This window comes from Capra hircus, chromosome 1, assembly GCF_001704415.2.
Source record: "Capra hircus breed San Clemente chromosome 1, ASM170441v1, whole genome shotgun sequence".
Taxonomy (NCBI): Eukaryota; Metazoa; Chordata; class Mammalia; order Artiodactyla; family Bovidae; genus Capra; species Capra hircus.
This window is the reverse complement of record NC_030808.1, coordinates 45,077,968-45,105,801: the sequence shown is the minus strand read 5'-3', so window position 1 is coordinate 45,105,801 and position 27,834 is coordinate 45,077,968. Positions and strand designations below refer to the sequence as shown.

The window sequence follows — 27,834 nt, the reverse complement described above, 5'->3', positions numbered from 1 at the left end:
AGCTAGTAAGAAAGCAAACTGAATGTACAGATACACCCCCTCTGTGTACTTACAAAACTATAACCCCCTTGCTGACATCATGGATGTGCAACCCATGCAGGTACACAGGTTCCCCACTTAGAAGGACTCATGCTTGGCTTAATTCTCTGTTGTCACTGTCTTAAAACTCTTAATAATTCTTGAATAAGGGGCCCCATGTTTTCATTTTGCAATGAGCTCCACAATTTATGTAGACAGTCCTGGCCCTTATTTCCAGAGATTCTGCTTAAATTTTTCTTTTTTTTTTTTCATATTAAGAACTTGTTTCTGGTGCTTAGAGGGGATACAATAAATAATTTTAGCCTGGGTAAATAAGGGACTTTAGGACTTTAAATAAAAGCAATGGATGTAAATCTTAGTCAATTTAATTTTGTGGGATGAGGAGTAGGGGAAAGATACTAAATTTTTGAGAGTAAATTGAAAACATGCATCATTTTATAATTTTCTTTTTCATAATCTGCTTATAAAACCTATTGGTATTGATACATGTAGCCCTTCTCATTGCTGTGTCCAAGAGCAATATACCCCCTGTCCTGATCCGTCCAGCCTCCCCACTTAGGGAGGCTGTTCAGCTCAGAGCCAGAGGAGCTTTTCCTTCTTTTCTGTTTCTGCCACTGCTGCTGGTAAACATCACTGGCTAGATGACATTGGGCTGGCAAATAGATGGGGAAACAGTGGAAACAGTGGCTGACTTTATTTTAGGGGGGCTCCAAAATCATTGCAGATAGTGATTGCAGCCATAAAATTAAAAGATGCTTACTCCTTGGAACGAAAGTTATGACCAACCTAAACAGCATACTAAAAAGCAGAGACATTACTTTGCCAACAAAGGTCCACCTAGTCAAGGCTATGGTTTTTCCAGCGGTCATGTATGGATGTGAGAGTTGGACTGTGAAGAAAGCTGAGCGCCAAAGAATTGATGCTTTTGAACTGTGGTGTTGGAGAAGACTCGTGAGAGTCCCTTGGACTGCAAGGAGATCCAACCAGTCCATCATAAAGGAGATCAGTCCTGGGTGTTCATTGGAAGGACTGATGTTGAAGCTGAAATTCCAATATTTTGGCCAGGTGATGCGAAGAGCTGACTCATTTGCAAAGACCCTGATGTTGGGAAAGACTGAAGGCAGGAGGAGAAGGGGACGACAGAGGATAAGATGGTTTGATGGTATCACCGACTCAATGGACATGAGTTTGGGTTAACTTTGAGAGTTGGTGATGGACAGGGGGGCCTGGCATGCTGCGGTTCATGGGGTCGCAAAGAGTCAGACAAGACTGAGTGACTGAACTGAAGTTAAGTGATCTTTTTGAAACATCATCTTCATATGGGATTAATGATTCCTACCACTTAAAATGTTTTTGTGACAATTAAATGTATCGCCTGGTGAGTCATTAAATGAGATAATATATTCAAAGCCTACTATGTGATAAAGATGGAAAAAAAAAAACTAGTAGTGAGGATTATCATCACTTTGCCATACATGTTTCTGAATATTATGAAGCCCTTAGCAAATATGTAACAATGATCTTGAATTTGCATTGTTTGGTCTCTCTCACTGTGTTCTTCGCTTGACTATTGGTGTTGGGTTTTTTTTTTTAAATAATGAGAAAATTTTACCCCTGAAATGCAGTCCTGGATGCATTAGAGTCTGAGGTTCCTCTTTTAAAAAATTGAACAATATTACCTTTAACATACCTGCATGGGATTAAAAGGCTTAAACCCATACAGTTATAAAGCTATAATATTAAATATTTATAAAAATATGTCTGTATTCTTTTCTATTCATTTAGAAAAAGATGAATGCTTAGTGTTCTCAAACTTTCATTTTGCAAAGTAGCAAATAATAGAACTGTATGTGCTATGTGCTAAGTTGCGTCAGTCTTGTCTGACTCTGTGACCCTATGGACTGTAACCTGTCAGTCTCCTCTGTCCATTTGATTCTTCAGGCAAGAATACTTGAGTGGGTTGCATTTCCTTCTCCAAAGAGAACTGAGAGAGCTGGAATTCTGTCAGACCAGAATTCCAGAATTATGCTCCTTCCTGGTCCCTGAACTCACCATTAGAAATTAAAAGCTCAAGCATACATTGAGCAATTTTTTTCATGTTCTTTGCAAATTAAAAATCTTAAGAGAAGCCAATATTAAATCTTAAGAGTAGCCAATATTAAATCTTAAGAGTAGATAGGGGTCTGTGATATATTAAGAAACTTGAAATACATTCTGAATCTCCCCGTGGTTTTACAGCATACTTTGGTTATTTGACAGATACTACACAATTCGCTATAGAGAAAAGGATAAGGAAAAGAAATGGATTTTTCAACTCTGTCCAGCCACTGAAACAATTGTGGAAAATCTAAAGCCTGACACGGTCTATGAATTCGGAGTGAAAGACAATGTAGAAGGTGGAATTTGGAGTAAGATTTTTAATCACAAGACTATTGTTGGAAGTAAGTACTGGACCTTTGAGTGAGCTTTCTGTACTATTTTTCTCTAATTATAAATTTTTATTTTATTAGTTGTATAATATGAGCTAATTCTCATTTTCTATATTTATGAAAATATAAAAGTAAACAATTGGAGCATTAATAACTCAGTATCTTCTATAGTGAGTGTTTCTTTGAAAAATGATTAACATTTGACAGTAACAAATCATTCCAAATTTATTTGGCCATTGGTCTGGTTTTAAATCAATCTCTGAACACTAACTGAGCCAAAAAAACAATACCATGTATGAATATTCAGTGAAACAGCTGGGCCAGTGGAAATGAACATGCAAAGACTATGGGGCCTGAGGCTTGTTTCCTAACATCCTTTGTTTCAAACATCATTAGGATCAGTGTTGAAATGATAGCAAATAAAATAATATGCCCAAGTTACAGCAGTAGTTGTAGTTGTCTTCATAATGACTAGTAAGAATTGATTTAGGATAAAGAAGAATGAAACGAATGTCATTTTCTTTTTGTTTTTGTCAGGTAAAAGCAAAGTAAATGGGAAAATCCAAAGTACCTATGACCAAGTCCACTCTGTGGTATGTACCACGTTATTTTCAAGTATAGTCTTTTTAAAATATCTGTATTATACTTTTATTTAAATAAGGAAGTGGTCCTTTTATGAGGTACTGAAACTGGATTACCTGCCTAGCTATCAAGTATTGGTATGTGACATTTTACGAATTAGTTTCTTTCTCAGAAAATGGAGGTAGAAGCGTGAGACCAAATCATCTCTAATTTGTTTAAAGCTCTAAAATTCTGATATTCAACATAGTTAACCTAGTATTTCAGTATTCCATTTATTTTGAAGTTATTCTTATTATCTTCTGTCCCATGAGTTGTTTTCCACCATAAGATGTTTCAAGAGTGAATTAGTAGGTGCTCTCCTTACCCTGCCATTGTTCAAATCTTTGCTCTGTTTTCTAACATTTCCTACTTTAAAGAGCCAGCCCTTTTCAAAATGAAGAAGCAAGTGGTTTGGTTTGTAACATGCCCTGCCTCTGTTCAGTACAGTCAGTGTCTGTATATTTCACATGCCTGCCATTTTCCAGTCTAGAATCCTGTTCACACATCTGATTTCTTCCTTAAAGTAGATATGTAGATACTTAGACCAGGAATTAGTAATTTAGATTTTTAACAATATTTAAACTTTCTAATATGGCTGGTCAACTTTTTTTTATTTATTTTTTTACCAATTTGCAATCTTGCTGCCAATGGATCAGAGTTGTCTTGATGTTGTACCCTGATTCTCAACATTATGTATTTCTATCACTAAATTTTTGGCTAGTGTAGTCATGTAAAATGGCTTGTAAATTTCTATTTCTGATTGCTGATAAAGCAGCACTTAGTTCACTTATTTATTAGTCATTTGTATTTTCCATTTAATGATCTTTAGTTTCAGCTCTTTGTTTATTGGGCATCTTGTGGTTTTTTTTTTATTGAATCATTTAAAGACACTAAAGAACAAAGACTCTTAGTGATATCATCTAGAAACATTATTGTCACATTTGTTATCAATTTTGTTTATAGGAATTTGTGAAATAGGCAAGTCTTAATTTGCTTAATGAAGTTATTTGTCTTTCCATCGTCATATCTTCAACTGCCTGATATTTTAGTAAACTCTTCCTTACCCAGAGATGAGATAAATAATCTTTTTTTTTTTTTTTAGTTTTAGTGGTTTGATTTTGTAATAATTTAAACTATGTGGGTTTTATCTTGCTATCTTATATACAGTAAGGTCCTGCATTGTTGAGGGTATGTACTTTTCCCAAATACTTAACTAATCAGCTTAGTACCAAGTATTGAATTCTGCCATTCAAGGGACCATTGCTAACAGTCCTTCCCTGGTGGCTCAGTGGTAAAAAAAAAATCCACCTGCAGTGCAGGAGACCTGGTTTCAATCCCTGGCTCGGGAAGATCCCCTGGAGAAGGGAATGGCAATCCACTCCAGTATTCTTGCCTGGGAAATCCCATGGACAGAGGAGCCTGATGGGCTACGCTCCATGGAGTCACAAAGAGTTGGATGAGACTGAGTGACTAACTCTTTCACTTCACTTCAAGGTCCCTTTGGCTTTGGCTGTCAAAGCCAGTCACAAGGAATAGAGCCACTCTTCCATTCTCTTCTAGAATAATCCTCACTGTTGTGAATGGTTTCCTAGGAAACACATCTTATCTCCCAGCCTCTTGGCTGTCATGCTTTAGCTTACATGAGACTCAACGTTGTTTCTTTCATTCCTTCTTCACAGCAATCATATCCCAAAGATTTGTGTTTCTTTTGGCAGAATATTTCATTTAGGGTTAGTTACTCAGCAAGATTGGGAAAGATGATTGACGTTTTATTCCCAAGAAATTTTATATCTTTTCCACATCATAAATAGCCATGACAAGAAGGTCCAGGAAGAAATTTCCTGCATCTATGACACAGAGCCAGATATTTGATCACTTCAAGCTGTGAGGCGGAGTACCCCCAACTCTAGCCAGCTCTAACGAGCTGTGGTTTGAAACTCTTGGGTATTTCCGAAGGAAAACCCAAACTAATTAAAAAGATATTTTAAGGATTCTCTGTGAGGTTTTCTTCATTGCTACAGTCTGGATAGCACAAAAAAATGTTTCACAAACTTCCCTCTGTGCCTTTGGGTAGCTCTGGAACATGGGAAAGTTGTAAAAGAACCACTTGGGATAGCCTTTGACCATCTCATGGGACCACTTAGAACTGATTCTGAAAGTTGATTTGCTACTTTATAGAGGTATGTATTTTGGGGCTTCCCAGGTGGCACGACTGGTGAAGAACATACCTGCCAGTGCAGAAGACGTAAGTGAGGAGGGTTCAGTCCCTGGGTCAGGAAGATCCCCTGCAGGGGGCATGACAAACCACTCCATATTCTTGCCTAGAGAATCCCATGGACAGAGCAGCCTGGAGGGCTGCAGTCCATAGGGTCGCAGAAAGAAGGCAGTATTTCAACAGATATGGAATTGATTCTAGAGTTTTAAGACATGTTGAAAAATGTTTTTATTCATATATGCATGCTTACACCTAAAACTTAAGCACAGCAAAAACTTCTTCACACCTTCTGAAAAGAGATTGGCAATAGAAAAAGCAATTTGAACTTGAGGCGATCCCTTTTAAGAGACAAATAATATTCAGATTAAAATTTGAATATTAAACACAGCCCCATCTTAACTTCTGCCCGCCCAGCTGTGCCATGTGGCTTGTAGGCTCTTAGTTCTCCAAACAGAGATTGAACCTGGGGCCATGCAGTGAAAGTACCATGCCCTAACTACTGTACCACCAGGGAACTCCCAAATACAGCCCCACCTTAAGCATCTTGTTACATTATGTACAGTAACTCATGTATCTAAGCATGTGTTCTGCAGGCAACTCTCAGTACATTTGTGCCAGAGGACACTTAGCAGGGGTCTCTTCTAATTGGTTAGTGCTTTTGTTATAGCTTTGTTATACTGCTTGTTAAATACTTTCAATATCACCCCTGCCTCCATCTCTAGAAAAATGAGAGAAAAGATGGATGCATAAACAAAGCCCTAATTCTTCCTATGTAAGTTGTATTACTTGAGATCCATGTACAAAAAAACAGATGATAATTGGGCTATTTTCTTCATATTGGGAAGCAAGAACCCTGTTTTTATCAAGGTTAAATCTAATGTCTACTATCTGTCTTTTTTTAAATTTTATTGGATTATTATTGATTTATAATGCTGTGCTTTTAATAGTTTCAGGTGTACAGCGAAGTGATTCAGTCATACATATACACTCATTCATTCTTTTTCAGATTATTTTCTCATGTAAGTTATTACAGAATACTGAATAGAGTTCCCTGTGCTATACAGTACGACCTTGGTTATCTGTATTATATACAGTAGTGTGTGTGTGTTAATCCCAAGCTCCTGATTTATCCCTCCCCCTTGTGTTTCCTCTTTGGTAACATAAGATTTTTTTTCCATATCTGTAAGACTGTTTTGTAAATAAGTTCATTAAGCTTTATTATATAAAAAATATAAAGGAATGATGGCTAGCTTTAATATATTATTAAATAAGTTTTTAAAAACTTAGTCATCTGACTGGTTCACTAGCCAAACAATGAATTTCTGAAGTATATACCATTTATTAACAGGTGTTTTAAAATTTAATTACTGAATTAATCCAAATCTCCTGAGAATCAAAATTCCCCTAAAATAGACATCTATTTTCATCCTTCCCATCAGAGGTCTACCTGTCTTTTAAAAAGGCCATGTCTATCATTGGCAAAAAGAGAAGCAGTATCAGTTTTTAACGTGTAACAGTTAGTAGCTGAGTAAATAAGGAGAAATATAGTCTGGTCTCTCCCCCACACATCTGAAGACTGTGTGCAGTGAATACATATGTGTCTTTCCATTCCTAGCAATCATTGACCTAAGCAGAAACTTAAAAACTTCGTATCTGCACCACCAATATGACCACAGGTGGATATCTGATTCCTCCCTAGCTGGCCAGAAATACAGCAATTGTCACAAAAAGGATGTTAGATTCACCTTTAGTCAGCTGTTAGATTGAATCAATATCTTTCATAACTTTCATCAGGACATCCTAAAAATGGATTAAAACCAGCATGTAACAGGCCCAAATTCTTCTCATGTGGTTTAGATCTTGAGTCATTGAAATTTGATTTTAAGCAACCCTTAGCCACTCCCTGGGGCCTAATGAAAAATTTAAATCAACAGTGGATATGCTGATATCACAAAAATACCAAATGGACAAACCTATAAAGAGTAACTCACAAAGAATAGAGTAACTCACAAAGTGTTATCATTACTTTTCCTAAATTTAATTTTTTTAAAATAATATCACGGGAAAGGTAATGCAATGCAGAGTGAATCTAAACTCCCCCACAGTGTTTGGTTACTGCTGCTGTGGTCATTGCTAGACTTGAGTGGGTTTTCCCTAATCAGAACTGAAAAGGAAGCTGGATGGACCATCAGGGACATTGCCTTTTACCACTTCAGCATCCTCTTCCCATAAGATTCAATGTCCCCTGAAAAGTAGTTAAAGTGAATTTCCTTAGGGCTTTCCTTGTGTCTCAAATGGTAAACAACCGGCCTGCAATGCAAGAAATCCAGGTTCATTCCTGGGTTGGGAAAAGCCCCTGGGGAAGGGAATGGCAACCCACTCCAGAATTCTTGCCAGGAAAATTCAAGGAGCCTGGCAAGGCCACAGTCCACAGGGTTGCAAAGAGTTAGACATGACTGAGCTCACACATGTGAAGTGCAGTAAGCCAGACAAATATCATCTGATATCGCTTATACGTGGAATCTAAAAAAATGATACAATGAAATGATACACAAAACAGAAATAGACCTGCAGACAGAGAACACAAATTTATGGTTATCAAAGGGGAAAGGAGAGAGATAAATTAGAGAGAGTTTGCCATTAACATATGTAAAAATATATATGTTATATATAAAATATATGTTTTATATAAAAATATGTAAAATATGTTTTTATATAAACATATATAAAAATAGATAACCAACAAGAACCTGTCTAGCACAGGGAAATATATTAATAATTCCTATTCCTCTAGCATAAGAAATATAATATATATAGTGATATATAATAATCTATAAAGGAAAAGAACCTAAAAAATATATGTGTGTTTATATATATATTCTTATAGATATAATGTGAATCACTTTACTATACACCTGAAACAAATACAACACTGTAAATTTAACTATATTTCAATTTAAAAAAACCTTCTTACAGAGAGGGAGTTAGTACTTGCTCATTAGTCTTGGTGCATCTTTGGATTGCTAATTAGGCAAGAGAATAATTATATAAGGTCTAGAAAGAATTGGATTCTGCAACTAAATGATTTCCTTATTTTCTGGCAGCACAGATATAGTCTTGTCATCATCTTAATAGAGGACTAGTCTGTATTCAGATAAGAACCCAAACAGAAACTGTTCCATTATGTCACGAATGAAATATTTTTCTAACTCTTTTTGTCAAAAACTTCCTTGAAATAAATCATCCACAGCAAAGAAAATACATTCTGGGATAATGCCACCCACACAGCAACAAATAGGTGTTTCTGCTATAATGTGATGTGTCTCTGAACACTTCACACTCTGCAAAACATACACTAAACGGCAAGATTCATGGGGCAAAAAGAGGACCAGGCGTTCAAAAATCTTTGGAACTGTAGCCACAACTCTATCAAGAAAAAATTAGTAGCACCAGGAACAATACTGTGGCTCCCCTGGCAAACATCTCCCGTGGAACTGGAGTTTGCCGCAGAAAGGATTTAAATGCTCAGGAATGATAGAGACTATGGATGGCAACCCCTTCACTGAAGCAGGACTGGTGAAGGAGGTAAGGTGGACACATCAAGACAGGGTCATGGGCCTGGGGAAAAAGGATCCTGTGGGCAACTGCACTTATTTAATTTTCTTATGATAAAGCCAGAGGTTCTCTACCAGTATGACATCAAAGTTGAACCTTTTTTTTTTTTTTTCTTTCCTACTGATGGCTATACTTGTGTTCCTGCTGTTCCTCTTCCCTTGCTTGGGCAAAGTTGTGTATAAATTATATTTACATCATTCCTCTGTTGACCAATAGTGTCTGAGCTATGCATTACAGAAGCTTAATAGACTGCTGGTTATAATAGCTTTTCCTGGTTATAAGTGTAATTCACCCCTGTAAGGAACTTGAAAAATAGAGAAAGGTACATAAGATAAAATATCAGATTATAAGAAATTACTACCATTTAGCAAACGACTATGATATGTTTCCTTTTGGTCTTTTGTCTATACATATATTGTTTTCAGATTATAATATAAATATAAATTTGTATCCTTTACATTTTATACTATACATACTTCCCACTTTGTTAAATAAGTGTCAGAAATTTTAACCATAATTTATTTAACAAAACCTCTGCTTTGGAATGATGAGATTGTTTCACATTGTGGTGATAAACACTGTTACACAAAATGATGACACTCTCTTCTACCACTTCCTTAGGCTAGATTGCTAAGTAGGAAATTACTGGATGTCTTAGTTCATCAGGGCTGCTATAGCAAAAATACCGCAGACTGGATGGATGGCTTCAACAGTGAATTAGTTCTCACAGTTATGGAGCCTGGGAAGTCAGTGTTAAGGCACTGGCAGATTCAGTGTCTGGGGAGAGCTCACTTCTGGCTCACAACTATCTCACATGGCAGAAGGGTGGAGGGAGTTTTCCGTTCTCTTTCATAAGAGCACTAATCCCATTCATCGGGTCTCCACCCACATGAGTTATTTACTTCCAAGGGCCCCACCTCCAAATGCCATCACACTGGGGATTAAGTTTCAACATACAAGTTTGTGGGGCAACACAAGCATTTGCCCTACAGCACTGAGTCCAAGTACAATGCAAGAAATATAGATGCTTCTTTTGAAAATAGTTAAGACTAAACTTTTATTTTCTGTGTTTTTTAAATGTAAGGACTTTAATACAAGAAGAAAATAGCCAACAGTAAGCGCGGTATTGGGGCCCTTCTTTGCTATGGGTATATTGTTGATCAGAATGGGAGCATGTGAACACATCTTCTTTTCTCACAACTTTAAACACCTGTGTGGTTAAGTATCTCATTCACTACATCCTGGATCGTCAGCAGGTCTAGTACCGGGAATATCTGAACCATGCATCCAGGTTAAACCAAGCTTCAGAAAATCAGAATCATGCTTACTTACCCCTTAAGTCAAGTGAAGTCGCTCAGTCGTGTCCGACTCTTTGCAACCCTGTGGACTATAGCCCGCCAGGCCCCTCTGTCCATGAGATTCTCCAGGCAAGAATATTGAAGTGAGTCGCCATTTCCTTCTCCAGGGGATCTTCCCAACCCAGGGATCGAACCTGGGTCTCCTGCATTGCAGGCAGACGCTTTATCCTCTGAGCCACCAAAGATGGCTCAGACTTACCTCTTTACCTCAGTCTAATTCTGCTCCGTATATTTCCTGTTGTTCTCTCATGCTTTTTCACGCCTCTCTCTTGGCTGTCTTATCCTTGGCTCACTGTCCCCAGTGAGGACTCCACTGTAAGGTTAACACTAAACATGCCCCTAGTTCAAGTTGCTCTCTCCATGACATCCAAACTTACCGTGGGACATCTGAGGGAAGCTGGAAGAAGGGAGAAGTCACAGTCCTCTGAGACCTGCCCTTCCAATTCTGAGGTCCTCTGGGAATAAATACATACACAGTTGTTAAAACTGCAGGCTTTGGAAGTGGGGATGTCTGGATCTGAGTCCCAGCTCTGCCTTCCTGGGCAAGGCAAAGCGTAGCCTCAGGAGTTCACAGTGGTTGAGTGTCTGAAGCAGCAGTGAGACACACTGTAACAATTGTCGGATTGGTTTTTAAAATTTATTTATTTGTTTAATTGGAAGATAATTACTTTACAATGTGGTGATGGTTTTTGCCACACATCAGCATGAATTGGCCGCAGGTATACGTGTGTCTCCCCCATCCTGAACCCCCTCCCTCCTCTCTCCCCACCCCGTCCCTCTGGGTTGTCCCAGGGCACTGGCTTTGGATGCCCTGCTTTAGGCATGGAACCTGCACTGGGCATCCATTTTGCATATGATAATATATATGTTTCAATGCTATTCTGATTGGTTTTAAAAGAATGTGTAGCTTAAAATCCTATTTTGAGAGGGAATGTAAAGACAGAGTTTGACTGGTTCACTGGTTCCAATTAAGTGAAAATACACTAGGATTCAATCCAGAGGATTTTACTTCTTTCCACTGCAGTTTCTAAGTAAACTAAACTAATGGGAATTTTGAAGGAACTGCTTCTGTCAAATCTTTGGACATTTATGGGAAAAAAACAAGTGAAAGCAATAAAACAGAGGCAGATATATGTACTGAAGTTCTTTCCAGCAACCGTTGAACCAGTGTCATGGAGAGCTTCACAGAAGGCAAGAAAGGACTACTTCCAGTTTTTAAATTATTTTTTAAGTTAACCATAACTCAAAAGCTGTATCTCTTCCTCTTTTCAGCCAGCATATGTCCCAAGAAAGCTAATCCCAGTAACAATCATCAAGCAAGGTAATCTGCATGTCTGCTCTGGATATATGCTTAGAACTATTTTAATATGCTTTTTAAACTGAGATAATTAAACATAACACATATTTTTTTAAAAAATATTTATGCCTATTTTTTTAAAAAATAATTGCACTAGTAAATTAGAAGTTAACAGATAATTTTGACTCTACAAATAGGCCAAATCTAGGCAAGGCATACTGGTTGAGCATCTGGAGAAAGAACAACCCTAACAAGTATTAAATTTAAAAAAACCAATTAAATATATGTGGCTTTCTTCAGGATTAACATCATTTAGATGTAGGAAGTCATTAATAGGATGCTCTGGATTAACGAAATGATAACTATGATTTAGAGCTCTCTTTAAGGACTGTAAAGAAATCCAGGTTTCAAGAGTTATGTCTTATTTCAGCATCTAGTCATTTTTGTTTTGACTTTCAGTCTTTCAAATTTTTTAAGATTCAATTATTTCCAGAAAGTTTTGTGGTGGAAGAGATCGGGCACTTAAAATACTAATTCATTTTTAACAAAACACAATGCCTCAAGTGTATTTTCAAAATGGGGTCAGTTAGTATTGGACTTTAAGTCTTTGCTTTAAGGATATACATTTTCTAATTCATTTTATTTACTGAGTGTGTCATTGCCTCATTTTGTGCAAGTTATTTAACTTGGGTAGGCTGCAGGGAGTGGAGCTGAGAAAGGAAATTTTAAGCTAATTAGAACGGAACATTTTCTCTACTTAAAGGCATAGGGTTAGGATGTGCCTTCTAGCTCTTTTGTTGGTTGTGTAGTCAGCCCAGTGAGTTCCTTTCTATTAATTAAAAAAGGATCAGATTTCTCCAGTGCAGATGGCTTTACGTTATTAGCTTCATTCTGCTTCTTGACTGATTTTTGTTTGTTTGTTTGTTTGTTTCCATTCACACTATTATCTTTTGGTCTTTCAACAGTGATTCAGAATGTTACACACAGGGCCTCAACTAAATCTCCAGATAAGACCCCCTATGGAGGAACAATAGTGGGTGAGTCTGTCTTGAAATCTACATCTACATTAAGCAAATCAGACTCTTGTTTTGGTAACAAGGCTGTTGTAGAATTTTGCACTGTGTGCAGGTCTGTTAAATTGATGTTGGTTCATTTCCTTTCATTGTTTAGCATCCTGGCTTGTGTCCATTCCAGGCTAGGATCCCGTAGTGTTACGGAAACAACTCCAGACTGTACCTATTGGCTCCCCTCCTACCTGCCTACCTGTTGAAGTTGTGAGAGAGTTTTTGTCATATTGAATAACTCATTTAAAAGTTATTATTGGTAACAGTGTTTTTAAACTTAAGGAGCCATTCTACAATTTTTAAGTCTGTGGATTAAGTCACATTATTTTGGTTGTTCAGTTCTGAATATGAAAAAAGATTATGTTTAAAATTTACTGTCATATTTTTTCCCAGATTTTTAAACTTTGGGTTGAAATTGGCTAAGCAAAATAAGCTCTAAGCGTTATGGTTCCAATGCTCTGAGCTTTGTTTCAGGATGCATTTTCTTTTATTACATCTGTTTTCTTGCAGTCCACCTTGTTATCCCAGGCCTTAATGAAACCACCGTAAAACTTCCCACTTCCATAATGTTCGAGATTTCAGAGGCAATCAAGACACAGTTAGGTAAGCGGCCAAGATTTATATGTGAACTTTGCAGTGACAATATTAGCACTGATATTCCTAGGATGTCCAAGGGATCTAGCCAATGAGCTCTTTGGAGATCTAGAAGGGAAAAGTAAGGGACAAGCATGTACATGTGAATAGGAATAAAAGACTATACAACTGCCGTGGAATACGGTTTATGTCCATTCCTCAAAAAATTAAAAATAAAATTACCATGAAAGAAAGGGAAAGTGTTAGTTGCTCAGTTTTGTCTGACTCTTTGAGACCCCATGGACAGTAACCCGCCAGGTTCCTCTGTCCATAGAATTCTCCAGACAAGAACAGTGGAGTGGGTAGTCATTCCCTTCTCCAGGGGCTCTTTCTGATCCAGGGATTGAATGTGAACCTGGGTCTCCTGCCGCGGCCAGCACAAGCAAGAGTCACACCTGCATAGGGAGAGAACGGAGTGTCCCCGCTAAGAAAAATAAGAGAGAGACGAAAGATGGGGTTGAGAGGATCAGACCAAAATGGCTGATGCCTTCCTTTATTGTGCTGCAGTATATATAGGATAAAGTACGTGACTTCTGACATTCACAAGATTGTTCTTAATCTCCAAATACAATCACAAGACCCTTACCGTTGTGTACATCACAAATAGATAATCTATCTTCTATCAATAAGCTAATCTATCTTCTATGAAATGTTGCAAGAACCAAACGTCCTGGAGCCTTAAGGGTAATAAATTCTTCAGGGGGGCGGGACAGGGAGCTTAGGAACATGTCCTAGGGCTCTGCATAACGCCGAGCAGCTCCCAAGACTTAACCCTTCACGGGCAGTCCCCCGCAGCTCCCCTCTCTTTATTATTTTTTAAAAGCTCCATAAGATGTCGGTGTTGCAACATATTTTTATGTATCAGAACTCTCATATGTAAAAATTCTTTAACAATGCTACGAATAAGGCAAGGAGCTAAACAAATCAATATAAGCACAACAGTCAGAACCGCGCCCACAGCAATTATGCTACGCCACAGTGAATGAAGGCTAGGGAAGTTAGAAAATAAATTTTGTAAAAAATTATCAACAGTATCAGCTATGTTCAAAGTAGCTTTTGGAGAATTTTCAATATTAAGAATTTCATTATGCAATTGCAATAGATCTAGAGACACATTAGTATTAAACCATATTCCTTGTAGATGTTTTTTCACCTTATCCCACGGAAAATCAGATGCATTATAAGCCTTTTTTGTAACACAAATCCACTTATAATTAGCATGACATTGGATTTTCATGCGGAAACTAATGCTCTGAACTTGTTCTCCTAGAACTCTAACCACGTCATATAAAGCTGATAGTCTATCTTCTATTTTTCTATCTATATCTTCTTGTGTTCCCATTACTTTAGTAACATTATATGACAAGGAATCTACAGTATGAGCAGCTTGAATGGATTGTGCTAAAGATACAGAAGCGGTGACAGCATTTGCTATAAGGGTGATTAAAGATACTATACCCAGAACAATCAGGCTCACACTTCTTTCAGTGCGGCTAAGAGCCGTGTTAATGCGTTGTAGTAATTCTAAAGCAGTCTCGTCATACCAAGCTTTCAGTTATTTCAACAGGTAACATTACAAAAGCAGGTTGTTTTACTATTATAACTTGTTTTCCTTTGGCAACACCTCTTATGCAATTGGTAAATATGCAATTAGAACAATTTAAATGATAAATATTCAATGACAGTGTTATTTCCATATGGCCTTGTATCAGCATAAATGGATAAGGGACACAAGCTCTGGGATATAAAAACCCTGTAACTCCTACATTACCATATTTACTCCCACTAATATTGGGTTGTAAATATAGACTATTGCCATGACCAAAAGCAGCCAAAAGTTTCCACAGTTCTGTTTGATATACTTGAGCAGTGTTTACAGAGAAAATGGGTGGATGCTGTCCTCGATTTTCAGGGAAATCAGGTGTTCCCCCAGGTGCCCAATCCCATAAAAAGGTGGTATTGGCATTGTTAATGTTGTACACCGATGCAACCCGGGCTCGACATAAAGTCCAAGGAGTGTCTATTCCTATGCCGATGCTTAGATGTTTGTCGCAAAACGGAATGTCGAGAGGTCCGGTTCCGTCACGGTACGATCTTTTTCCGGGTTTTTCATCAATGCCAGAAATAGTCACTCGAGGATAGGATATATCAGCTGACACCTGTATACAGTAAGGATGTTGTGATTGATAAGAAAAGCACATAGGATATTGTGTAGTAAGACCATAAAAAGAGATATTAGCTTGCTGGGGAGAAATATGAATATCTGATTTTCCTCCCAAAAGACTTGTATCATTGACATAGACAGGTACTACTTCTTTATCCTATCCTAATGATTGAATCGTAGGTGGATCTGGAATGTATGCCCAAAAAGCCGCAGCCGCCCCGTTTTGTATCCGCTGTAACAGTAATAATAACATGATCAGTATATTGGTAGGCGTCACCGGAGGTTGTACATGAGCCTCATTCTGAGCATATCGCATCAACGCCTCAATCTGCCTTTGGGTAGGCAGCTCACTCGTGGGCTCGCTCAGTGTCATGTGGTGCATTTGATGTGTCAGGGAGTTCCTCCGCCGCGCGTACCAGCCTCTCCGGGATCCAGCGCGGTGCTTCGGCATCCAAAATATTGGATGGCCTCATGACGTCCTTTTGCTACAGTTTTTGCAACGAGCTCATAGTAAGGGAGCAGATGTTTGGTTGGAGTAGCAGATAGATATATCCATCGCAAAGGTTTATCTTGATAAAGAACTCCTGTAGGTGCTTGAGGGGTAGGAAGTATATACAAACCCCATGGCCGTTGGTAATCACAATAAGTAATCTGTTGTTGTCTAATAGCTTCTTCTATTGATTGTAAGGCTGATCGTCCTTCTGAAGAAAGTGTTCGGGGTGACGCAGGGTCAGAGTCACCTTTAAGGATATCAAATAAAGGCTTACGAAGGTCTTGTAGCAATCTCCATTTTCCCGACTTCTTTTTAATAACAAAAATTGGGGAATTCCACGCAGAGGTAGAGGGTTCAATATGCCCAAGTCTCAGCTGTTCCTGCACCAGCTGTTGTGCGGCAGAAAGTTTCTCTTGTGTTAGGGGCCACTGATCGACCCATACCGGTTCCTCAGATTTCCAATCAATAGGATCGGCATGTGTCACAGGAGAATCAGAGGTCCCATCAATGCATAGCTCAAGTTCTGGTCGTGCCTCGGTAACATTTTGCACCCAATAGGCGTCAGAGGACCCGAAACCTTTTTCTTGACGATCTCGGTTAATTGTTTTTCCTTGTATAACTAATGGAACTAAAAGAAGTTGAGCTATACGTTGTCCTGCATTAATCACAATAATTTTGTTAGGAGCGGAGGCTAATATTTTTATCTCTCCTGTATAATCAGAGTCAATCACACCAGGATGAATAAGTATTCCTTTTAAAGACGCACTGCTGCGCCCTAAAAGCAATCCAGCAGTTCCTGGAGGTAAAGGCCCAAACACTCCTGTGGCAAGGGTTTGAACCCCCATCTCGGGTGTTAATACTGTGTAGGAGGTGGCACAGAGGTCCAATCCTGCGCTGCCTCTTGTGGCTCGACAGAGGTCTGCAATGGTTCTTTTGGAACCTGCAGTGTTGCCCCATAACATTGTTTCGGGGCCAGGGGCTGGCCCCTCACCCAGTTTCCCGAAACCGGGGGTAAAGGATTACCTTGAACATCCGTTTTGGAACGACAATCCCGGGCCCAATGCTTCCCCTTTTTACATCGTGGGCATAAATTAGGAGTATTAGCAGGGATTTGTCGTTTTTGAGGGCACACTGCAGCCCGATGGCCAGGCTGACCACAAACAAAGCAACCCGAATTACCTGACTTTTGATATCTTTTCTTGTTCTTGGCTTGTTGCTGAAAAAGTACCTCTTTAATGCTTTTTCCTTGTAATGCCGCTGCCATAGCAATACCTTGCATGTAGGAGGGTCCAATATCAGCACAAATGCGAATAAAATCAGACAGATCTCCCTTTTTTCTATAAGGTCGTAAAGCAGCTTGACAGGCAGAATTAGCGTTTTCAAAAGCCAATTGTTTTGCAAATACCATCCCAGCCTTTTCATCTGACATTATCTTACCTATAGCATCTAAGAGCCGTGCCACGAAGTCCTGATAAGGCTCATCAGGTCCCTGTCGGACTTTTGAGAGATCTTCTGTCTTAATACTAGAGCTAGGAAGTTTTTTCCATGCCTGTCGAGCCGCATTTGATATTTGTGGATATGCACCAGGTAAAAAGTTAAGTTGAGTATTAGTAGCCTGGAAAGCACCTTCACCAGTCAGCATTTCGTAGGAAGTCTGTATACCTTGTTGCTGATTGACATCGGCTATACGAGCACACTGTTCAGCATATTCAGATTTCCATAGTAAATAATCTCCTCCCGAAAGACAGGCCCTAGCTATTTGTTTCCAATCATTTGGGGGTAGATTTTGAGTACCCAAACTTTCTATCATAGCAATAGTGAATGGAGCGGTAGGACCGTATTGTGAGCAAGCAATCTTTAACTCTTTTAATTGTTTAAAAGGCAGAGCTTCATAAAAACGCTGGTTGTTATTTTCAAAGACAGGAAAGGCAAAAGAAAAGTCGGAGACGACCTCACCAAGTCGTTGTGCTTGTTTCAATGCCTTCTGCAGCGGAGACATAATCTCAGATGGAGGAGGAGGAGGAGCCCCCGGAGGGGGATCGAGACCTGCTATAATGGAAGGAGCATAGGCAGGGGGAAGAGGCGGAGCAGAAGGAGATTTAGAGTTGCTAATGGGAAGCTTAATTCCTGAACTCTGTAAAGCAACAGTGAGGTTTTTTAAACATTCAATCAAATCATCTTTAGATGTTGATGCCCCCTTTTCTTGTGCTAAAAAACCCCAATCTTCTTGATGGTATTTAGCAGCTTCTTCGTCTAATTCCGCCTCATCTGTGGATGAAAGTGAATCATCATTATCTGAAGGACGCGATAATTTAGAAAACGGAGGGTCGCCTTCAACTCCCTTGGGAACAGCATACCTGGGTTCCGGATCAGGAACATGTAGAGGATTTTCTTCCTGTTTCAATAAATTTTCTAAACGTTTTAATTCATCATTATCAAAGTCCAGACAATCACGAATTAGTGTCCAAAAGGATAAAGTTTCAACAGGCACCTTTTCAGGGCCATGTAGAGTATAATGAGCCCGAATTTGTTCCCCTACCTTTTTCCATGTTTCTAAATTTACTGTACCTTCTCTGGGGAACCAAGGGCAAACTTCCTCAATAAATGAAAGAAAATTGATTAATTTAGGTTTGGAAACAGTAATTCCCCGATGTTTTAACATCACAGATAACATATGTACAAACAATTGACGACTATGCGTCTGTCCCATATTTATACTCTCAACTATAAACCTTACTACTCCTCCTCAATTTAAATTCACTTGTATACGTATATACTCACTCTTTTTAGCTAATAAGAGTAGTGGCGAGGAAAACTGTCGAAATCGAGCCCCACGTTGGGCGCCACCTGCCGCGGCCAGCACAAGCAAGAGTCACACCTGCATAGGGAGAGAACGGAGTGTCCCCGCTAAGAAAAATAAGAGAGAGACGAAAGATGGGGTTGAGAGGATCAGACCAAAATGGCTGATGCCTTCCTTTATTGTGCTGCAGTATATATAGGATAAAGTACGTGACTTCTGACATTCACAAGATTGTTCTTAATCTCCAAATACAATCACAAGACCCTTACCGTTGTGTACATCACAAATAGATAATCTATCTTCTATCAATAAGCTAATCTATCTTCTATGAAATGTTGCAAGAACCAAACGTCCTGGAGCCTTAAGGGTAATAAATTCTTCAGGGGGGCGGGACAGGGAGCTTAGGAACATGTCCTAGGGCTCTGCATAACGCCGAGCAGCTCCCAAGACTTAACCCTTCACGGGCAGTCCCCCGCAGTCTCCCACATTGCAGGCTTTACCATCTGAGCATCAAGGATCAAACTACCTGACCCAGCAATTTCACTTCTGGTTATACAACCAAAAGGATTGGGAGCAGTCTTAAAAAGATATTTGTACATTCATATTCACAGCAGCATTATTCACAATAGCTAAAATGTGGAAAAAATTCACGTGTCCATCAACAGATGAATGGATAAGCAAAATGTGGTGTGTATATGTATGTATGTGTGTGTATATATGTGTGTATATACACACACATACACACCATGGATAATTATTCAGTCTTAAAAGGGAAGGAAATTCTGACATTTACTATAGTATAAATGGACCTTGGGAATATGATGCTAAGTGATTAGAAGTCACAAAAGACAAAAGACTGTTATTTGAGATACCTTATTTGAGATACCTAGAGTAGAGAGATTCATAGAGACAGAGAGTAGAATGGTGGCTTCCAGAGACTGGAGGAGGAGAAGAATGAGGAATTAATGTTTAATGGTGCAGAGTTTCAGTGTTACAAGATAAGGAGAGTTCTGGACATGGATGGTGGTGATAGTTGTACAACATTGCAAATGTATTTAATACTGTTGAACTGTATACTTGAAAAATGGTTAAGATTTTTGTTATGTATCTTTCACCATAATGAAAAAATTGGAAAAAGAAGTAAAGAGTAGACAGGATGGAGTGTTGGAGGTATTCAAATAAATCACATTCTATAGGGAAATAGTTACTTTATATTTTTGAAGGAAGAGTGAATATTGATCCAATTATCCAAAATATACACGTTTATATAGTAAATTATATTTATCATACTGTACTATCAAGGGACCGCTAGATATTTTCAGTGGGAACTGAGGTAAAGGTCAGGTTTGTTTGAATTATTATTTACTTGAGATTGATACTGGTTCCTACTTCTAGAAAGAACCTGAGGGTTTCCCAGGTGGCACTACTGGTAAAGAACCTGCCTGTCAATGCAGGAGATGTATAAGATGCATGTTCGATCCCTGGGTCGGGAAGATCCCCTGGTGAAGGGCATGGCAACTCACTCCAATATATTTACCTGGAGAATCCCATGGACAGAGGAGCCCCTTAAGTGGGCTACAGTCCATAGGGTTGCAGAGTTGGACACAACTCATATGACTTAACACACACACACACAGATAAAACCTGATATGATTTTAGTGTTTAAAAAACATAAAACAAAAAAAACAGCAAAACTCCTTTAAAGGGCACCCAGGAAATAGTTGGAGCGGCCAGTGGGCTAAGCTAGTTGCTGCATTTGAGTATCACATTGGTCTGAATTCTCTCTATAGCAGAGGATCTCAACCCTGATGAAAGATGAGAAGCTCTGGTGGGTTTGTTACACTGCTGGGACTCACCATACCTCATCAAGGTTAAGATCCTCTGCTATGGGGAGGATCTTGTCACCTCTGTTTCTGGGGTGACACCTGAGAATTTGCATTTCTGCCTAGTACCCAGGTGATACTGATGCTGCTGGTCTGGAAACCACAATTTGAGAACCTCTAAAGTCTCTGGAAAATGTGTCTCTGGTAAATGTCCTGGGCCACTGATAAATATGGAGGAATATGGCATGATGTAGTAGATAGAAATTGAATAAGACTTTAAAATGTAGAATATTCTCCTTGAACTAGCTAAGAACTTTAACACTTGTTATAATTGAATCTTCACATATTACAAGTTTGAAACAGGTCCAAGCCCCTGTTTAGTAACGTTTCTTCAGCAAATATTTAGTAAAGATTACTTGATGCCAGAACTACAAGTGGCAGGGGAGGGGACATAATGGTGATTTACACAGAGATGGTATCTACCCATGCAGGGACCTCAGACTTAATTTCTCCTCCCTCACTAGAGGTTTGACCTGTTCACTTATTTGATGTGAGGCAATCAGACTGTAACAGTTTTCAAAGGCAGACTCTTAAGCTCTCCTTAGCTATAATTTGAGAATTTCCTGGTAGAAAGAGGATCAAAGCCTTAAGTGAGTAGAGAGGATTAATCGGAGGACTATTACTCTTAGAATTTTAGAAAATTTTTAAGAATTGATGCATAACCATTTTATTAAGGTGTAAATATATTTGCCAATAGATCTTTGTGGTTTTGTGCAGTCCTTACATTTTTACTGTAAAAATATTCATATCTGTTAGTGTTATGGTGAGTTACTTAGAAGAATGTAGACGAGCAATTCTAGGCTTCCTTTCTTTAACTTGTACATCAGACTTGATCACCTCCTGATTAGCTATAAAATGAGACTCAATTCCACATCCTCACAAATGCTGTGCTAAAGCCAAGAGTTTTCCAAAATAAATTCCTTCAGTGAACCTGTGTTTAGAACCAGAGTTCAGGACTCTGGCACTCACCAGTTCTCTGCCCAGAGCCTATGTACTTAGCCCTGTGCCTGGGAAAGATTTGTTTAGAAGGAAAAGAAAAGGAAGGAGCTGACTGATTTCTTACTCATTCAGCCCCTAATCTGTTCATCAAAATACAAAAATCAGGATTTGTGAAGGAGACTGAAAGTGAACAGAATTTTTTCCCAGACTACTGCTGTCATTTTTGAACTGGGAGGTATTTTAGTTCTTAGTTTTGATAATATCTATCTCCTAATTTTTTTTTGTTTTTGCAAATTTCCACCTGCTACCTTAGTATCAATTTAGTATTTTGTTTTCTCTAATTTAGAGAATTAAATATTTGATTCTTTGGTTTGCTTTGTTGTTTGCTTTTTTTATTCTGATAGAAATCACCAAGGCTTCAGGATTAAGTGTAATTTTAGTGGAGAAAATTCTATGCAAATAGAAAATGCCTTTTAAAACTTTTTTTAAGAATATAAATTAATTTAATTTAATTTTAGGTTAATTACTTTACAATATTGTATTGGTTTTGCCATACATCAACATGTATCCGCCACAGGTATACATGCGTTCCCCATCCTGAACCCCCCTCCCTCCTCCCTCCCTGTATCATCCTTCTGGGTCGTCTCAGTGCACCAGCCCCAAGCATCCAGCATCATGCACTGAACCTGGACTTATTTCTAGGGAAACAACTATCTTTAATGCATGGCAAATTTTTGACACATTGAAGAGACTGATAGGCAATATGTTTGAAAATGTCCAATAAATCCATCAAATGTACCATCTTAGACTATGTTCATAAATAACATTTTATATTTACTGTTTTATTTTTTATGAAGAGTGAGCATAAACATTTCTTTATACCAATGAGGGAGAAATAAATTTTCCTGAAGTTATTTATCACTGTCATTCAGAAAAGTCGTACTGTGTGAGGGGCAAATCCTAAAAATAATATCCTCATTCCAGCAGATCCCAACACGGGACATCAAGAAATTAATAGCTTTTGTTCTGAGAATACATGATGGGGATAATGAGAGAAATAAAAACTAGTGATATACATACTTCCCAGGGACATAAAAACGGTTTGTCAAAACCAAGACTTAGCTTGCCAAGAATGAAAGGAGCCAACTGTGTTGAAAAAAGATACAGAAGAATCAGAGAGGAAAAGGAATTTCCTGGGTTTTAGGCCATGCTCTCATGCATCTTTACTCTGCTGTTGCCAAGACTGGTTGGACATGCATAGTGTGGGTGAATACTCATGGCTTGATAGGAGTCATAAAGAGTCTCCATTCAAGTATCTTCCCCTTCAACCAATTTCTCTCATGTCTGAAGTCCCATATTTAGAAATACGATATTCCAAGGTGATGCAGTGGGTAAAGAATCTACCTGCCAATGCAGTAGATGCAAGAGACACGGGTTCATTCCCTGGGTTGGGAAGATCCCCTGGAGGAGGAAATGGCAGTCCACTCTGGTATTCTTGCCTGGAGAATCCCATGGACAGAGGAGCGTGGCGGGCTACAGTCTACGGGGTTGCAAAGAGTGGGAGATGACCAAGCACACGCACACATGCCTCTGTAAGGAATTAGCGATGTGTAGAAAATACAAACACCTCTTGGGAAGGTTCAGTTCAGTTCAGTCGCTCAGTCGTGTCTGACTCTTTGTGACCCCATGAACCGCAGCACGCCAGGCCTCCCTGTCCATCACCATCTCCCGGAGTTCACTAAAACTCATGTACATCAAGTCGGTGATGCCATCCAGCCATCTCATCCTCTGTCGTCCCCTTCTCCTCCTGCCCCCAATCCCTCCCAGCATCAGAGTCTTTTCCAATGAGTCAACTCTTCGCATGAGGTGGCCAAAGTACTGGAATTTCAGCTTTAGCATCATTCCCTCCAAAGAACACCCAGGGCTGATCTCCTTCAGAATGGACTGGTTGGATCTCCTTGCAGTCCAAGGGACTCTCAAGAGTCTTTTCCAACACCACAGTTCAAAAGCATCAATTCTTCGGTGCTCAGCCTTCTTCACAGTCCAACTCTCACATCCATACATGACCACAGGAAAAACCATAGCCTTGACTAGATGGAACTTTCTGCTTTTGAATATGCTAGTTATCCATTTTTCTTCATCAACAGTCTAATTTTAGTTTAATGTAATTGCCCTTTAACAGCATGCATAAAAAGCTAAAACAAAGCAGTTCAGAGCATTGCCTGAAAATCTGGGATCTGGAGGTTAAAATAAATAATGTTTTTAAATAAATAAATGCATAGTCCTAGTTAGCTAAAGAATCACTAAGAGCATAGGATATTACACAAGAAAGAAAGGATTAGCAAAAATCATCCTGAAGGAGAAAGTGACACTGAAAAAGAAGAACATTGAAGATAAATCTTATAATCTTACATTAAAAAAAAAGAACCTTCCTTTCTTACATACTGAAAATAACAAAACTAGAGCTCATCAATGTTTGGACTCAAGAGGGAGGGGATATATGTGTAATTATAGCTGATTTGCATCATTGTACAGCAGAAAATACAACATTGTAATTTACCTTCAATTAAAAAATAAATTTAAAAAATTGTAATCTGAAGGTTTTTCCTGTGCCAGCAATCACAGTGGTTCTAAACCAAAGTTCTGACTACAAAAGAAGCAGGAAAGAAACGATGAGATTTAGAAATCTAAAAAGGATTTATCATAAAATTATGCTGAATCTGTTTAGTTTTCTAGTTATTCCAGAAAAAGTCCCTTCTTGTTGTGCACTGCTACATTAATTGAACAACGGTATTAAATGTTTCTGTTGTATAAACATGTTGTGTAGCTTCATGTGCACAGAAATAGAGAATGCACACTCAATGGATAGCTAAGGCGAGGATACTAGCACTTGTGACACCTGTTTCTAGCAGTTTAAATCACTCCTGAAAATCATTAACTCTAGGAATCTATTGTATGCTTCATGATACAGACTGAAAATTGATTTGCTTCCATGGTCTTTGTGAAAGGCATGACTTTATAATTGTCTTTAAGATCATCAGAAAATAAGTATTTTGTGCCCATGTTAACTGAAAAGAAGAAAATGATCTTTATGTCTGATGTAAACTGCAGGAGGAAGTTACAAAATTTGCATCCTTAAAGAACTTTGAGAGAACAGATTAGATCAGTAGTTTTCAACAGAGGGAAATTTTATCTCCCCCTCCCCCTTCTTCTGGCAACCGACTCCAATATTCTTGGCCTGGAGAATCCCACGGTCGGAGTAGCCTGGTAGGCTATAGTCCACGGGGTCGCAGAGAGTCAGACACAACTGAGCGACTTCACTTTCACTTTCCCCTTCTTCCCCCTCTAGGATATTTGACAGTGTCTAGAGACATTTTTCGGAGAAGGCAATGGCAGCCAGCTCCAGTACTCTTACCTGGAAAATCCCACGGAGGAGCCTGGTAGGCTGCAGTCCACGGGTTCACGAAGAGTCAGATATGACTGAGCGACTTCACTTTCACTTTTTACTTTCATGCATTGGAGAAGGAAATGGCAACCCACTCCAGTGTTCTTGCCTGGAGAATCCCAGGGACAGCGGAGCCTGGTGGGCTGCCATCTATGGGATCACACAGAGTCGGACACGAGTGAAGCAACTTAGCAGCAGCAGCAGCAGAGACATTTTTGGGCTTCCCAGGTAGCTCAGATGGAGAAGAATCCTCCTGCAGTGCAGGAGACCCTGGTTCGATTCCTGGGTCAGAAAGTTCCCCTGGGGAAGGAATGGGCTACCCACTCCAGTATTCTTGGACTTCCCTGGTGGCATAGACGGTAAAGAATATGCCTGCAATATGCCTGCAGGAGACCTGGGTTAAATCCCTGGGTTGGGTTGGGAAGATCCCCTGGAGGAGGGCCTGGTACCCCACCTTAGTATTCTTGCCTGGAGAATCCCCACGGACAGAGGAGCCTGGTGGGTTACAGTCCTTGGGGTTGCAGAGAGTCAGACACTGAGCAGGTAAGCGCAGTAGAGACATTTTGGTTGTCCAGCTGTGGAATCCAGTGCATAAAGCCCAGAAATACTGTTGAATATCCTACATTTCACACTAAAGGCCCCCATAATAATAAAAAAAAAGAAAGAAAGAAAACATACAGTCACAAATGTCAGTGGTGCCAAAGTTGAGAAACCCAAAGAGTTCCTTGTAGCCTTAAGACTTAAAATCCCATCTGATTATAACCAGTTCAAGGTGACATGATCAGTGTATCTAAAAAAAAAAAAAAAAAAAGAATTCTTTCAGGCCACCAGACTTTTGAAATATTGTAGGTAGGTCATTGATTTAGTGTGCCAAATAGATGAATCGAGTTAATCCTACATGCATTTTTTGAAATGGAGAATATCTTAATCATTGGGCAACTCTGGCACAGAAATGTACTTTCGTTTCCTGAATAGTCGTCAGAAGAGAAAAAAAAAAAAACAGATTTCATTTTTTTACACAAAGACCCAAAGAAAAGATCTATGTTAATAAGTGGCTCAAATAAATAACCGTTTGTAATTTTTTAACCGCAAATATCTTCAAATATCTTAGTTTCCTATGTACATTATTTATGTTTTTCTAAAACTTTATTGCCATAACCTATTACATTTTTACCATATATAATAATGGATAATTTCTTTTCATTGATTAAAAAAAATAGTAGTAATTGAGTATAAAATTCCAGGGAGCATTTTGCTATACAACCTATGTCTTCAAGAAACTGTTTATGAATCAGAGTGACTTGAGAGCTAGCCAAGTACTGGGTTGTCATTTTTTTTTCTTCCTTCCAGTTCCAACTTAGATCTTAAAGTATTACCTACGATTAATGAGAAGGAATTCTGAAGACTGTCACTACTAATACTAATCACTGGTAGAAATGCACAGTAATTGTATTGACTGCCTGGTGGGAAGGAATACGAGCAGAATAATCTTGAAAGAGTCTGTTGGTTGATTGTTTTGAGGGAAGTATATTTGGACACTGTTATGAGGAAGTGAGGTAAATTGTTTGTTGTCTGATTTTTTAGCTAAGAATGAAACCTTGGCATTGCCTGCTGAGTCTAAAACACCCGAGGTAGAAAAGATTCCAGCACTGCCCATAACAGGTAATGAGATCCCTATGTTTATTAACTTTGAGAAAATACATAATATATTTTTTCAAATATTAAGTGATTGATAAGCCTGTTTTTTTTTTTCAGTGAAGAGCCAGTAGGAAGTTTATTTTGAGCATAAGCACACAACAATAGGAGACTCTGGGTCTTTAATGTTCAGGGAAACAAAAGATGCAAAATGAACAATTGAATTATATAACTGATCTGTAACAATAGAACCTGCATTACTCATTCCAGGTGAAAATTGTTACCTCAACGTTCTGAAATATTTTTATACTAAGATGTAATACCATGGTTTTGGCGCTTTCCATTTATAAGAAGACATGAGAGCATTTTTCAGTTATTCACTTTCACAAATGACTGGTTTAAAAAAAAACCATTATCCGTACTTTGATATCTATGAAAGTACCCTGGAATAATTTATTAAATGGCTTTTGAAGATTAACAACCTTCATGAAGAAAATACAGAATAGCTCATTTTTAAAATCCTTTAAAGAATAAATTCAATGTGCATTTTCCCCAGTTTATCAACCATTACTAACATTCAGCATTTTTTTCTGCGAACAAACTGCCCAAGTCCAGCCCATCAGGAAAACACTGTTCTCTGAACTACAGAGTCTTTGCCAGAGCAATACCACCTCATTCAGGACTCTGTGAAACAAATACCTAGCAAGGATTCCCCTAAATCTTCATTTAGCAAAGTAACTCCAATCTAAAGTGAGTTTTTAATCATAAAAACTCACATAAAACTGCTGTAAATTGAAAAATCAGTGATATTTACCTTGTACTAAACTCTGACTCATAACTTACACAGAGAAGATAAAGATTGGTGGGGAAATAGAATGACCTGATTTCAATAAACCTATTCAAGTAGAAATATTTCTGACAGAAGTATTTGGTCCTGACTGAAGGTGAGAGATGGACCTTCCATCCCTTCCCTACCTTCATAGAAATTGGAGGAAAGGTATAATCTGAGGCTGGAGTAATCCATTTGAATGAAATTCCTAGGTAGTTTTCTGACTTCAGTCTAATTGGTAAATACCAAAAAAAGGATAGGCATGACCCAGTGGAGATTCTGTTGACTTTTCCCAATGATGCTTCTCTTGGCGTAGTATATGATGAGGGCATCTATAGATTTCTTAGTTCTCTGCCAAAACTTCCTTGGGACTTT

General features: G+C 38.7%; 1 protein-coding gene across 10 annotated transcripts in view; it reads left to right on the top strand.

The window, feature by feature from the left end:
• Window positions 1–27,834, top strand: part of ABI3BP (ABI family member 3 binding protein) — a 291,620-nt gene that overhangs the window by 126,217 nt on the left and 137,569 nt on the right. For all 10 annotated transcript variants that reach the window (XM_013974409.2, XM_013973792.2, XM_013974524.2 and 7 more), the window contains exons 5-10: window positions 2,299–2,480; window positions 3,006–3,061; window positions 11,550–11,598; window positions 12,540–12,611; window positions 13,149–13,241; window positions 26,580–26,657. In XM_013974409.2, the coding sequence (XP_013829863.2) occupies window positions 2,299–2,480; window positions 3,006–3,061; window positions 11,550–11,598; window positions 12,540–12,611; window positions 13,149–13,241; window positions 26,580–26,657 (530 nt within the window). The remainder of the gene's footprint in view (window positions 1–2,298; window positions 2,481–3,005; window positions 3,062–11,549; window positions 11,599–12,539; window positions 12,612–13,148; window positions 13,242–26,579; window positions 26,658–27,834) is intronic.